This window comes from Trypanosoma cruzi, genomic scaffold (genome assembly GCF_000209065.1).
Source record: "Trypanosoma cruzi strain CL Brener 1047053516281 genomic scaffold, whole genome shotgun sequence".
Classification (NCBI taxonomy): Eukaryota; Euglenozoa; class Kinetoplastea; order Trypanosomatida; family Trypanosomatidae; genus Trypanosoma; species Trypanosoma cruzi.
In genome coordinates, this window is record NW_001849484.1 from 96,937 (window position 1) to 110,420 (window position 13,484).

At 46.5% G+C, this 13,484-nt stretch overlaps 5 protein-coding genes across 5 annotated transcripts, besides 27 other annotated features; all 5 read left to right on the forward strand.

The window, feature by feature from the left end:
- Positions 1 to 13,484: part of a sequence feature (heterozygous, non-Esmeraldo-like haplotype) that runs on past the window's edge.
- Positions 55 to 105: a microsatellite.
- Positions 167 to 188: a sequence feature (AT_rich).
- Positions 287 to 308: a microsatellite.
- Tc00.1047053503999.70 (ras-family member, GTP-binding protein, putative) lies at positions 472 to 1,605 on the forward strand (the record flags this gene model as incomplete). Its single annotated transcript, XM_808347.1, has 1 exon — positions 472 to 1,605. One exon carries the CDS (start codon positions 472 to 474, stop codon positions 1,603 to 1,605), a length of 1,134 nt encoding a protein of 377 aa, XP_813440.1.
- Positions 1,751 to 1,794: a microsatellite.
- On the forward strand, positions 1,882 to 4,968 carry Tc00.1047053503999.80 (hypothetical protein, conserved; the record flags this gene model as incomplete). Its single annotated transcript, XM_808348.1, has 1 exon — positions 1,882 to 4,968. The coding sequence occupies one exon, from the start codon at positions 1,882 to 1,884 to the stop codon at positions 4,966 to 4,968; it is 3,087 nt and encodes a 1,028-aa protein (XP_813441.1).
- Positions 5,248 to 5,271: a microsatellite.
- On the forward strand, positions 5,450 to 6,262 carry Tc00.1047053503999.90 (hypothetical protein, conserved; the record flags this gene model as incomplete). The annotated part of the gene is made up of 1 exon (XM_808349.1): positions 5,450 to 6,262. One exon carries the CDS (start codon positions 5,450 to 5,452, stop codon positions 6,260 to 6,262), a length of 813 nt encoding a protein of 270 aa, XP_813442.1.
- Positions 6,835 to 6,894: a sequence feature (T-rich).
- Positions 6,910 to 10,209, forward strand: Tc00.1047053503999.100 (phospholipid-transporting ATPase 1-like protein, putative; the record flags this gene model as incomplete). Its single annotated transcript, XM_808350.1, has 1 exon — positions 6,910 to 10,209. One exon carries the CDS (start codon positions 6,910 to 6,912, stop codon positions 10,207 to 10,209), a length of 3,300 nt encoding a protein of 1,099 aa, XP_813443.1.
- Positions 10,430 to 10,460: a sequence feature (AT_rich).
- Positions 10,733 to 10,764: a microsatellite.
- Positions 10,795 to 10,823: a sequence feature (AT_rich).
- Positions 10,859 to 10,914: a microsatellite.
- Positions 10,919 to 10,946: a microsatellite.
- Positions 10,947 to 10,982: a microsatellite.
- Positions 11,008 to 11,058: a sequence feature (T-rich).
- Positions 11,373 to 11,412: a sequence feature (AT_rich).
- Positions 11,485 to 11,512: a sequence feature (AT_rich).
- Positions 11,776 to 11,849: a microsatellite.
- Positions 11,864 to 11,883: a microsatellite.
- Positions 11,884 to 11,912: a microsatellite.
- Positions 11,913 to 11,943: a microsatellite.
- Positions 12,119 to 12,154: a microsatellite.
- Positions 12,183 to 12,205: a sequence feature (AT_rich).
- Positions 12,255 to 12,284: a microsatellite.
- Positions 12,611 to 12,639: a microsatellite.
- Positions 12,721 to 12,792: a sequence feature (T-rich).
- Positions 12,839 to 12,879: a microsatellite.
- Positions 12,918 to 12,962: a microsatellite.
- On the forward strand, positions 13,016 to 13,484 carry Tc00.1047053503999.110 (hypothetical protein, conserved; the record flags this gene model as incomplete). Its single annotated transcript, XM_808351.1, has 1 exon — positions 13,016 to 13,484. A coding segment is annotated over one exon (469 nt), but the record flags the coding sequence as incomplete, so codon positions are not given.

The following is a 13,484-nucleotide window of genomic DNA, read 5'->3' on the forward strand; positions in this document are numbered from 1 at the left end:
ACAACATTTGTGCCACTCCTGGAAGTGTCGGTGACATGGAATCGCCATCAACTCTTCTTTTTTTTTGTTTTTTGTTTTTTGTTTTTTGTTTTTGTTTTGTTTTTTCGTGACGAATAAAAAAAAGAAGGGGCTTTTGGGAGTAGAAGAGTAAGAGGATTTGTTATACATATTTATATATAAATATTTATGTGTGTGTGTGAATAGGAGAGACATTGCGCGTGTGGGGAGGTGATGGTGTGTGGTGGCGACCTTTTTTTGTTGTTGTTGTTTGAATACAAATAAATAAATTATTATTATTATTATTATTACGAAAGAAGGATAAAGAAAAAGAGGGAATTGGTGAAGATGGTAGGCGGCGAATGTAATGTACACTGCCGTGTTGGCAATGACTCACAAGCACCATACCTGCTCTCTTTTTTTCTTTTATTTCCCCCTCCCACATTATTGTCTTTTCCGGTTGATGTTTCACTCATGAACTGGGCAAGTGGGTCGCTAGGGTGGGAGAAGGGGGTCATGCAGGACCAAATCCAGAAGCTTCTACTGATGGGGCCTGGTGGGGCCGGGAAAACGTGCATGCGAAGCATCATCTTTGACAATTATTTACCACGTGACGTCTTACGGCTGGGTATCTCCATCTCGCTGGACCAGAGCCAAGTGCGCATGTTTAACAACCTATACCTCAACCTGTGGGACTGCGGTGGGCAGCACCGCTACGTGGCGGAGTACCTCAACCGCCAGAAGGAGTACATATTTCGCAGTGTCAGTGTGATGCTTTTTGTGTTTGACATCAACAGCATGAGCCGCGAGAGCAATGACACGTATGGGGGGATGTCAACGGATTGGAGCCGGCCGGAGATGTTGGAATACTTTCAGTCTGCCATGCATTACATTCGACAATACAGCCCGCATGCGAAGATATTTGTGCTGTTGCATAAGATGGATCTCATCGCTAAGGAACTTCGTGAAAGTATTTTTGAGTCGAGGAAGGCGGAGATTCTCTCGCGAATTGAAGGTGACGAGTGTACATGCAACATTCAGTTCTTTGCCACGAGCATCTGGTCGGACTCGCTGTATTTTGCGTACAGCAGTGTTGTGCGCTCCCTCATACCCCACCGGGATGTCCTCATGGAAGAGATGAAGAAACTGCTCATTGGCTGCAACGCGATGGAGGTGGCTCTGTATGAGCGTAGCACATTTCTGTGCCTGACACACGTTAGCCGAACAGATGCCGATGAAATATTTGCAGGTGATGCAGGCAGTAGTAAAAAGAACAAAAACAAAGACACATACGTCGATACCGATGGCAATGCGTTTTGTTCACCGGGGTGCGAGTTTCGAACGACGGAAGTTAGTGAGACGGTGAAACATTTTAAGTTGAGTTGCATGAACAATTCGACGAGCCTTGATGGGTTTCAGATCACCACGGATACCTTCACTGCGCTGCTTCACCCCTTTACAAATTGTACATGTGTGCTACTTGTGTCGACAGACCCTAGCGTCAGTGTAGAGCTTCACAAGCGCAACGTGTGCAGTGCACAGCGGGCGTTTGAGCTTTTTCTTCAATCAGGGGATCCTGTCGCGGAGGAAATGCGGCAAATACTGTGATGCCGCCTCTTTAATCCTCCACGGCTGGTTTGCGTGTGTGTGTGAGTTACTGTTTTTCCTCCATTCACATATATATACTTCACGCCCTTCTCTCTTTCTCTTCCTCCATTGTTGGTTCTGCTGTGGGATTTGCCTCCCAATTTGATTTTCTTTTTTATTTTACTTTATTTTTTTTTTTTTTTTTTTTTTGCGGAGAGTGTCTTTTTGTCCCTCCAGTCCCTGTAGGGGGAGAAACAGCAACAGCAACAACAATACACAATAAGAAGAGGGGTAAGGATGCAACGGGCCTCAATGGTCACCGGCCACGCTGTCCGCTCACCCTCGTTGGTATCTGTGGGTGGTGATGGCAAGTGGCTGGCGTATGGGTGCGCCCCAGACATGATGGTTGTGTGTGCCCTGCAAGACGACAGCACGGAGCAGCGCTCATTGCGAGAAGAGGAATTTATTGCTGCAATGCGGATCGTATTTCTCGGGGCTGAAGAAGAGCTATCGGTGATTGTGTTACACCAAACAAAAGAGCTGTTGTGTATTGGAACTGCTCATGATGGCCTGTACTTGACTACCGCATCGAATCCCACTCTTAGTAGCAAAACCACGAGACTCCCAAGGCAAATCACGGGTGAAAATGTTTTTTCAGCTTGTTTCATCGATGGATACGAGAAGATTTCAGACGTACTTGTGGTTTCTTGCGGCTCTCAAGATCTCTCTAAGGAACGTTTTAAACTATCTATGTGGGACGCCAACGCACGGACACTGCTGTGGCGGGGATCTGCGGATGCTCTTGATGCTATTGTGGCGTTACCAGGCATCTTTGGATTTGCCTCCTGCACGCAACGGGAGGTGACGCTGTGGACAGTGAAACCACATGGAGAGGGTGGGGTCAATGCGAATGGGCATCCGAGTGCTGGTGGCGGCAGGGAAAACACAAGGACAGAAAAGGGCGAAACGGCAGTTTTTACGGTATTGAGCAAAAACTGCAGTGTCGTGAATGAGTTGCGGGATGCCGAGTTTGTTGCAATTGTTCCACCCAGAGGAGCTGAGGACTCGCTGACGGTTGTAACCACCGTGGGATTTTTGGTGTCATTTGACTGCCGTAATGGAGCACCCGTCAAGTGGATGGATTGTAAAGTGTGCCCCGCCACTGCCGCGTACCGCATTGCGGACAACATCATTGTCTGTGGGTCGTTGGTCCGCTTTTTCTCCTCTGACAAATGGGAGTTCCACGGCAAGATCAAACAAAATGGGCCCTCCACCGTTGTGAGCTCATCGCTTCTGACACGACTGATGGACTCGCTATGCACCGGGGCGGCTGTGTGTGGGAAGGATCGAGCTGTGTTTTTTTTTAGCGGGGGAGATATGTCGCGGTACCGCGTCATTAGGCCCATTAGTGGGAACTCGAGGCTGTCGTTTCATCGAGTTGATCAGTACACTCCCGTACTGCCGGATGAGGGCCCGCTACGCTGGATCCCCTTAACCGTAGACACGCTCTGTTTGTGGTCTCCACAGCGTTTACGGCTATTTGACACAAGGCATTGGAGAAATTCAGACATGACTATTGAAAGTACATGCGCTGTTCATCACAGGACTCTTGGGGTGCTGTTGGTATACGACTCTTCTGCCTACGAAATTGTTGCGGTTATGCCCAACTTGGAACGTGAACTTTGCCGTCTTGGCGTCGATGAGCCTCTTACGAGCCTGGCCATTCATGAAGAGGATCAGTTTGTTAGCCTTTCCTTAGATAATAGTTTATTCTACTTTAAAGGGCAGTGGAAAGCTAAAGATGAATTTATCCTTCAAGGACTGCAAGTGACGCGGTTGACGGGGTTTAAGACGCCGCTGGCAAAATTGGTATCTGTGGCCGGTGCAGTTTGTGCCGCGTCAGCGCGTCTGGTTGTCAACCTAAAGACAGGGAAAAATGTCGGCATGGCTGAAGATATCATCTCTTTTGAAGTCACCGGAAGCATGCTGTTGGTGGTCCATCGTCACTCCTGTGTGGTGTTAGATCCCGCTACGATGCAGCGTGTCGGAGAACCTCTGCGAGTGACGGCGCTAAAGGAGGTGGTTGCCTCTCCCAATGGTGATCTTGTCGCTTTACGCAGCGAGGGGACACTGTCCGTTGTTTCTCTTAAGGACAGACAGTCGGTGGCCCAACTCCCCCTTCAACGGGACGCAAGTACTCTTCACTCCGCTAATATCATTTCCGTTGGCTTCACTGCGGACGGGGGTTCGTTGGTGACGTGTGAGTCGAGAGGTCTGGTTTCCGTATACCGGCTTAGTAAACTGGAATCCGCGTTGAAAGCTGACGTCAAGCGGGTGCCGCGACAGCAGACTGAGCACGGTGGCGTGAGGCGCTCGCTTTCATGTGATGTTCCAACGAATACCGAGCTGCAGTCCCGTTTTCAGGAACTTCACGGTTACTACGAAACAACCCGACGCACACACAAGGAACGTGAGAAAGGCCAAAAGAAGACGAACACTGCGATGTTGTCATCTTTAAGACAAAATTCTATAACGACAACGAGTTCCAGTGGGGTGCTAATTCTGGCGCGGGGGAACAGCATTCTTCAGATACCGTCGGGGTCGGCAGATCAAAAAATTCCCTCTTTGCGAGGGTGGGAAAACGACGGTGCACCAACGGAGCTGCCATATGTCGTTAGCGCCGTAGAAGCACCCGATGTGGCCGTAACCGCCTCTATGGTTGAGCTGTCGGCTCTTACTTCTATGGATACCACGATGAATTTCAACATGCGCACCGTTGCTGAGAGCGAGGCGACGCTGACTCCGTCAATTACCGCCAACCTCCTCGAAAACGAGCGGGAAAAGGTGAAATTTGCGGATGCCCCCACATATGGAGTGCGAAGTCCTGCACGAAAAGGGCAGCCATCGATAAGCCCGACAAAAACACCGGAGGATGATGTTGTGAATATCGACTCCAATGAGAACGAAGAATTGCGGCAGCATTTACACCAGGACCCTGTGGCGTTGAATGGTGCTCCAGCAAAGTTCCCTTCTGTGGCTTCCAGCTCGTCGAGTTGTGTGAGGGCTCGCTCGTGTGAGATTCGCGATGCGCTTATGGATCTTGCCGAGGCTTACGAGCAACAAGACCAAGAAGGTGTCGTGAATGGTGCGGAGAACATTGATGTTGAGACGGTGGAGGAGATGTTTAACACTTTAAGCCGTCTGTATGCCCGAGTTCAATCCCGTCAGTCGCGGCGGCCTGACAGCGCCGGCAGCATCGCCAGCAGTGACATTTCCTCCGCGTCCTTCAACGTTATTTTGTCTGATTTGGAGCGTTTGCGGCAGCAGAACAGTCGTATCGAAGCGCAAAATGAAGAAATCCTCTCGAGGCTCCGAAAAAAGTGACGTTGGCAGGCAACATCCAAATCAACCAAAAGAAAGAAATGCAACAAATTGTGGGAGAAGGCGTGGATAAGGCTGATTGGAGGAAGGGGGAAAAGGTAAATGGCGGTTAATCAAAAAACAGGCAGTTTGCTTTTTTAGGCAACCGCGACGATTAGCGTGCGACATTGATAACGTCGACAAGCGAAAGTGCAGAGAATTGCTTTTTGTTTTTTTGTCCCTGTTATTTATTTATTTTTTTTTCCCTGTTTCATACCTGTTGTGTTGCGGTGGTGGCTTGCAATTATTATTATTATTATTATTATTTTTTGTGTGTGTGTATATGTGCGTGGGAATGGGTTAGGTGCCTCGTTTGTTTTCTTCTGCTCTTTTTGTATTTGAATTTCAGTGCCTTTTTATTATTTACTTTTTTTTTGTTTTTTTGTTTTACGATTGAAAAGACGAAGGATTCTAATCTTCTTTTTCCCCCTCATTTTGTTTGAGCATGACAGTGAGGCTGTTTGTTTCCAGGCTTTCCAAGAGTGTCCCTGCGAAGGAGGTTGAGGAGTTTCTCGCAAAACTTTTCCCGGAGGCCGTTCATATTCAGTTGCTGCAGGGATCACACAGCGGGACACACAAGGGACACGCCTACGTGCACTTCAGTGACGAGGCGACGGCCGCGGATGTACTTCGACGGCTGGGGGAGGGCCCAACACCGACATTTCATGAGCTGTCGATCCACGTGAAGCGTGCCAGTCGTCTTGACACGGGGGAAAATAACCTATTTACCCCCCAGCCGTTACCGCCACAGCTCGCACACTACGCATACTCCGTGTGTGCAACTGTCTCTTCCTCTGTGGTCGACACCCTTGATGGTGTCGTCGCCCGCTGCGAGCTCTCTGATGGTGTCACTGCCGTGGCTTTTGCATCTGAAGCACAAATGACTGCCGCGCTGGAGAATTATCGGGAAAACGCGGCCAAGTGTTTGCCCCCTCTTTTACCGGAACTCCTATCCTCACGCATCATGAGGAAGCGCAGACGGAGCGATGAGGATGGTGGGGAAAATCATTGCAGGGATGATTTGAATGAGTCTCGTAACTCTGGTGTTGATAGTGTAAACGACGGTCCACACACCCTAGAGAACGGTGCGGATTTAGTGGCGGCTTATGAGCGGCGTGGGTTTGTGCCTCTCGCGCCAGCGGTGGCGCTGACGCTCCTGCGGGATTTCATGGAAGGGCGTGGTCGTGTTGCTCTGAAGGATCAAAAGGGTCACATGGCAGTGATGACGCTGCCGGCGCATGCGATGGCTTTGGAGTGAATTTCTCCGGCTGTGAGCGCCTTCCACGCTTCATATCTACATTTTTGTTTTTGTTTGTGTGTGTGTATGTGTGTGCTTAAGACGACTGCTGTCGTGCACTTTAGCACCTGCCTTTTTTTTTTTCTTTACTGTTTCTCTTAACTCTTTCATCTGTTTTTTTTTTCCCCCCCTTTCCTTCTGCACCTCCAAGGGCCTCCCGTAGCATATTCCTTATTCGTAGGCAGGCAGAGAAGGAAGCAGTGGAACCAAGAGAGCAACGACAGAAAAGGGAAGACGAAAAAAAAAAAAAACGGTAAACACACTTCTCGTGCTTTGCCATTGGAATTGTTTCTTCAGACCTGGAAGTAACGATTGAGAACGACTGGAAGCGGAAAGCACAGAAGCAAAAAAAAGAAGAAAAGGGAACAACAACAACAAAAAAAAGAATTTAGGGAGAAGGAAACGGGAGGAGTTTGCGTGTGTTTGGTTACAAAAATTTTTGGAAAAAAAAAAACCCACACACACACGCACAGTAAATACCGCCTGTGAGAACAGACACAGAAGTAAATATACTTGGAGACGGCCGAAATCCCTTTTTTTTTTTTTTTTTTTTTTTTTTTACTTATTTATTTACTTGTTTCTTGTTTTGTTTTCAGTAATAGAAGATCATGGTCTATGGGAAAGTGAGGGGTTGTGCATGGTGCTCTGGCTGCAAGCGTGACGAGGACGAATTGGAAGACGATGAGCAAGTGGAGGTTGTTGTGCACATGAATGATCGAAAAGCCAACGCGCCCTACAATTACCCGGACAATTTTATTAGGACGACGCAATACACACTTTTGACATTTCTTCCACTGGGATTACTTATGCAATTCAGAAAAGTCAGCAACTTTTATTTTCTTATTTGTATGATTCTTGCCCTCATCCCCGGTGTATCCCCAATAAGCCCTGCAACAGCCATTGCCCCGCTTGTATTTGTGATTGGGGTGGCGATGATCAAGGAGGCGGTGGAGGAGTTTAAGCGTCATCGTGCGGACAGAAAGGCCAATTCCATTTTGGTGGATGTTCTTGTGAATGGAAAGTTGGAAAAAGTTGCGAGTCGAGATCTGCGAGCGGGAGATATAGTGCGTGTGCATAATGGAGAGGAGGTGCGGGCCGATGTATTTTACTTGTCGTCTCACACGGAGGAGGGACAAGTATTCATTGACACATGCAATTTGGACGGTGAGACGAGCCTTAAAGGTCGCAAGTCGATTGAAGTGACACGATCACTTTGTTCGCCAGAAGGTCTGAATGCAGCACAAATCACAATGTACACGGTACCCCCTGAACCTGGACTATTGGCATGGACCGGTCGGATTGAAATTGACGGGAAGGATTATGCCGTAGATATCAATCAGTTTTTGTACCGCGGCTGCATTCTTCGCAAGACGGATTGGCTTTGGGGATTTGTTATTTACGCCGGTGTCGACACCAAGATGTTCCGTAACCTGAGGAAACGGCCTCCCAAATCATCCGATTTGGACTTGAAGCTAAACATTTTGATCATCATTGTATTTGTGTTACAAAACGTGTTTCTTTTCCTGCTTTGCTCACTTTCGGTGTGGTGGAACGGCCGACACAAAAACCACTGGTACATTCGGTGGTACTTGGAGAGTCATGGAAAGGCCGCCCAATGGTTTTTGAGCTACCTTACATACTTTGTGTTGCTCAGCTACCTTATTCCCATCTCACTGTTCGTCACTATCGAGCTATGCAAGGTTATTCAGGCGTATTGGATACGACGGGACAATAAAATGATGGAGATAGTCAATGGAAGATGGCGCCGTTGCAAACCAAACACGTCAAACTTGAATGAACAACTTGCGATGGTACGTTATATTTTTACCGACAAGACCGGCACATTGACAGAGAATGCTATGAAATTTAAAATGGGTGATATCAAGGGTCACTTAATTTACAATGAAAATCATAGTTTTTCATTGGAGTTACTTCAGCGACAGGGGGTCATTCGTACTGCCGCGGAGGAGTATTTTCTTGCATTGGCCATTTGTCATACAATTCAACCGTTTCCCGATGCCAACGCCCCCCTTGGTGTGGTGTATGAGGGAGGTTCTCCCGACGAAGTCGCACTGGTGACGACAGCAGCAGAGCACGGTTTTCGACTACTGGAACGCAACTCACGTTGCTTGACGGTGGAGGTGGAAGGGGAGAGGAGAGTGTATGACATCCTTGCCACCTTGGAGTTTACGCCTGAGAGAAAAATGATGAGTATCATTGTGCAAGAACGCAATACAGAACGAATCATACTTTTTACGAAGGGTGCTGATAGTTCAGTAGGATCCCGGACCGCGGATGAAGAAGATGTTCAGGAGTATATGCAAATTCTGTCACAGAGTCTTTTGGATATGGCAGAACACGGCTTACGCACGCTTCTTATTGCCACCCGTGATCTCACGTCCGAGATGTTTAGTGAGTGGAACACACGCTTTTTAGCCGCTGGGAAAGTGCTTGTACGACGCAATGAAGCCGTGGACAGGCTGTGTGGAGAGATTGAACAGGAGCTTCGACTGCTTGGAGCCACCGCCATTGAAGACAAGTTGCAGGAGGAGGTGCCTGAAACGGTTTCGTTTTTCCGTGAGGCGGGTGTAATGATGTGGATGCTCACCGGCGATAAGCGGGAGACAGCCGTGACGATTGCCGCGACCTCATCTCTGCTTGACCCACGGAGGGACTATGTTGTGCATGTCGATCTGGGCTCACTTGATCCAAAAGATCCTGAGGCGATCGAAAAAATTGGCGCCGATTTACATCAGGTGGAATTGCACTTGGAACGTGGACGAAGAGAGGGTGTCCGGTGTACTCTCGTTATTGATGGTACGTCTCTTGGTGTGGTTATGGAGCACTACTTTGAATTGTTCGTCAGGCTGTCCAAGTGCGTTAGTTCGGCCGTCTGTTGTCGACTCACGCCATTGCAAAAAGCGGAAATTGTGCGCATGTTCCAAAAATCGACTGGCTTTACCGCCCTTGCCATTGGTGATGGTGCAAATGATGTCTCCATGATTCAAGAAGCCCGCCTTGGTATCGGTATTATTGGCCTTGAAGGGGCCCAAGCAGCCCTCGCTGCTGACTACGCCATTCCACGCTTCAGAGATCTTCTACGACTTTGTGCCGTTCATGGGCGCTATTCGCTTGTCCGTAATGCGAGCTGCATTGTAGTGAGTTTCTACAAAAACTTTACGTTGTCCTTTATGCAGCTTATTTTTGCCTTTTACTGTGGATTTTCAGGGCTCACATTTTTTGACGGATGGTTCTTAACGTTTTACAACGTCATGATGACCAGTATTCCACCATTCTTTATGGGCATATTTGAAAGGGATCTCCCCTCTGAAGTATTGACTCATCGCCCCGACCTCTTCACGCCCCTTTCCCACGGGCTGTATTTTAGCTGCGTTGTGTTTCTGCGATGGTTCCTCGAGGCCGCGTTTCATGCATGCGTCATATTTTATGTGATTTACCCGACGATGGTAAATGGTGACTACAATCGTCAAGACGATATTTACGGTATTATGGTGGGTTCCATGAGTCTCTTCGTGCTGGTGTCGGTCGTACTGGGCCGTTTTGCCCTACAAATACGGTATTGGCAATTGCTGCAGGTTTTAGGGATTACTCTTTCAGTTATTGTTGTGTTTGCCTTTTTTACCATTTATTCCGCTTTTACTCGTATCGGTGACCTGTCGACATACTGGCAGAGTTACGTTCTTATGTCAGGGGCGAAATTCTGGTTGTACCAGCTGCTGCTGTTTGGAAGCCTGATTTTTATCATTGACCTGACGGTGTTGTGCTTCCAGAAAAATCTCTGGCCTACCCCACGTGACCTCGCAGAACGGGAGCATTTGATGCTGCTTGAAAGTAGGCGAAGAAAAAGAGAGCCGGCGGACCAGATCTCAAATCTCGGCGTAGTGTGAAATAAAATTGCCGCCACCCTCGCCCCTCTCTCTCCTCCGCCGAAGGCAGAAGGAAAGTGGGAAGTGTCGGGGGTGGGGAGGAGGAGGAGACAAGAAAAAGAGATTCTACTGAGGCCTACTGTGTTTGTGTGTGTACACGCCATTCCTCACGGCACGTGCATACGCACGCAAATGTGTGTACGGCATCATCATGATTTTGAGTGGTGGCACAAACACGAAGAAAAAATAATAATAATAATAATCATAAATAAGTGTGGAGTTGCGGGGACACAAGAGTCACTCAAAAAAGGAGGAGGAGGAGAAGTTAAATGACTGAAAAAACGCAAGCATATTTACAAATAAAAAAAAAAGACCGGAAGAGGAGACGAATTAAATGATGTCAAGAGGATAGGAGGACTTCTCACAATTTGGACGGAGTGGATAATGAAAGAGAGTGATGCGGAGGTTGTAACACGAGAAGGATTTGTTGCCAAGGAAACAAAAAAAAAAAAAGGGGGGGAGGGGTTGACGTTGTTTTTTTCTTTTTGTTTGTTTGTTTGTTTGTTTGTTTGTTTGCCTCTCCTCTCTCTCTCTGATTGCGAGCGGAAATAAATATATATATATATAGTAATAATGAGTCATGTTGGGCGTATACGAATAAATATATAAGTATATATTTGTGTGTATATTTATTTATTTATTTATTTAATTTATTTATTTATTTATCTTGGGAAGAAGAAGAGGAGGAGGAGGAGGAGTTTTTTTTTCTTTTCTTTTTTTTTTTTTCTTTCTTTAGGGGTATATTTATTTGCGTGTGACTTGTGTATTTTTTAATTTTTGTTTCTTCTTGTTGTTTTTGTTTTTGGTTCTTCCGGTGCACATATATATATATACCTCCTCGTTGGTGTTTACTTTTCTTTTCTTTTCCGCCCTTACAATTGGGGACTTCCGGCTGCATTGAACCCCTGCGTGCTTCTTTGATTCCCGGGTGCTTTTCCTCCCTTTTGTTCGTTTGTTTGGTTGCTTTTGTTTTGTTTTTGTCTGTGGCGGTGGCGCGGTGTGTGTTTATGTCCCCCCACCCACCACCACCACCACCATTTCGTGCGATGATGATGGACTGCGTGAATGCACACAAATGAGAGGGAGTAATGGTTTTTGTTGTTGTTGGCAAGCAGTTGGAGTGGAAAAAAAAAAAAAAGAATTATATTTATTTTTATTATTTTTGTGAGCAAAAACGAGGGGAAAGAAAAAGAAAAAAAAAAGGGGGGGGGGGGGGGGGAAGGGGGAAATGGCGGGAATATAAAATATTTATTTTATATTAATACATGCATAGCGAGGCGAAGGGGGAATTATCGATGGGATGTCTTTTGGTCGAATAACTCGAGCTGCGTTGATGTCGAAGTTTTGTTTTGAGTGGCAGTTCCCAAGGGGGGTGTTGCATGCATACATAAATACGGGGGGGGAGGGAGGGAGAGACATCTCTCTTTTTTTGTGTGGATATTATTTATTTTGTTGGTTTGTTTGTAGTTGTTGGTCTTTGTTTTCCTTATTGTGTCACGTGTGCATAAGGACTTAAGGATACCGGGTTATATACATATAGATATATATATATATATATCTACGCATGCATGTATGTATACATATGTGTGATATTTATATATTATAGTTGCATATGATTTATTTATTTATTTATTTTTCCTTTTTATTTTTATTTTATTTTATTTTGTGTGCGTGTGCGTGTGTGTGTGTGTGTGTTGTTGTTTTTTTTTTTTGTTGGCAATTGGTATTACATACATATTTGTGTTTCTGTCAAGAAACAACAAAAAAATAAATAAATGAAGAATCATCAGAAGACAATGGCCTTTTTATCATTGTTGTTGTTTGCTTCATTATGAGATTTAAATAGCCTTTTTAAAATGGTAATGACGCCGTATATCTGTATATATCTGTGTGTGTGTGTGTGTGTTTCTTTTTTCTTGGTTGGGGGAAAGGACATTTAAAAAAAAAAAAAAAAAAAGGAGGGATTTTGTTGACTGACGTTTGGGCTGTTGCGCGGGATTTCCCCCTTTTTTTTTTTTTTTCCTTCTTTTTTTTTTGCTCCCGTCTATCTTTTCGTGTAGGCGTTCGTGCACGCAACGATGTGAGGATGTGCGGGCAAATATTTCGTTTGGGGGTAAAACAGCCGGACGACGCACCGCCTTTTCCCCCTCACACACACAAAAAAAAAGTCATTTTTTGGGGGGGGGGGAGATTCCCCAGTTATTTCCCACCCCTGTTGCCAACGTCTAATTCTCCACTTTAACCTTTTTTTTTTTTTTTTTGAGACTCGACTCTTTTGTTTCGAACATTCTCTTCTCTGCGCGTGCGCGGTTATTTGTCCTTTGGTAATATTATTTACGGTTTGTGTATTGTTTTGTATTCCTTTTTCTTTTTTTTTTTTTTTTTTTTTTTGTTGAGGGAAGGAGGGCGATCGGATGTGTGTGTTTGGATGCTATCGAATTCGTTACAATCCCCCCTGTCGCAGTGTACGTGTGCTTTTATATTCTTTTGTTTTTGTTTTTGTTGCTGCTGATATTTTTTTTTTTTAGTTGTTTGCTTGTGTTTGCTCCAAAACTTGCCTATTAATGCGTCTTTGGCCATATTTGCCACGTCTCCCTCGTTCTCTCTCTCTCTCTCTCTCTCTCTCTGTCTTCTCCTTTTGGCGCCCTGAGTGGTTTGCATCCCTGCTCTTTTCTCTTTCTTTTCTTTTTTTTTTTTTTTTTTTTTTTTTTTTTGCGATGGAAGTGTTTGGGTGCGTGTGTGGGTTGGAGCGGAAAGCCGTGGGGACATGTCGTCGCTGACTTACGAGAATTACTACCAGCAGGCTCTCGAGGACCTCGCCTTCATCTGGAAAGAGGACGTGAATCTCACCAAAGTGCGCGTCGCGGCGAGCGGACGGCCACGGTACGAGCAACTGCTGCAGTACTGGTCATCGCTCTACATTCAGTACCTGCGCACGGCGAAGCGACTTGCTGCCGTGCACGACGCCCAGCTGCAGCCACAGAAGCGCTACGATGTTCGCACGCTGCTTGACACCTGTCTGGGCCGGATGTTGGAAGTACGAAACCTTCTCAAAATGAACTGTGGAGAGTTTGTCAAGCTGGATGATGCCGCGCTGGACATGAAAATGATCCCGGAAGATCTCGAGGTGCCCATCCCGCGCTACTTTGTTGAGGATACCGCGTCGGAACTGCAGGAACGGCGGCGGCAGATTGCAGCGCTGCAGACATATTTCAAGGAAACCGAGGCGGATGCGC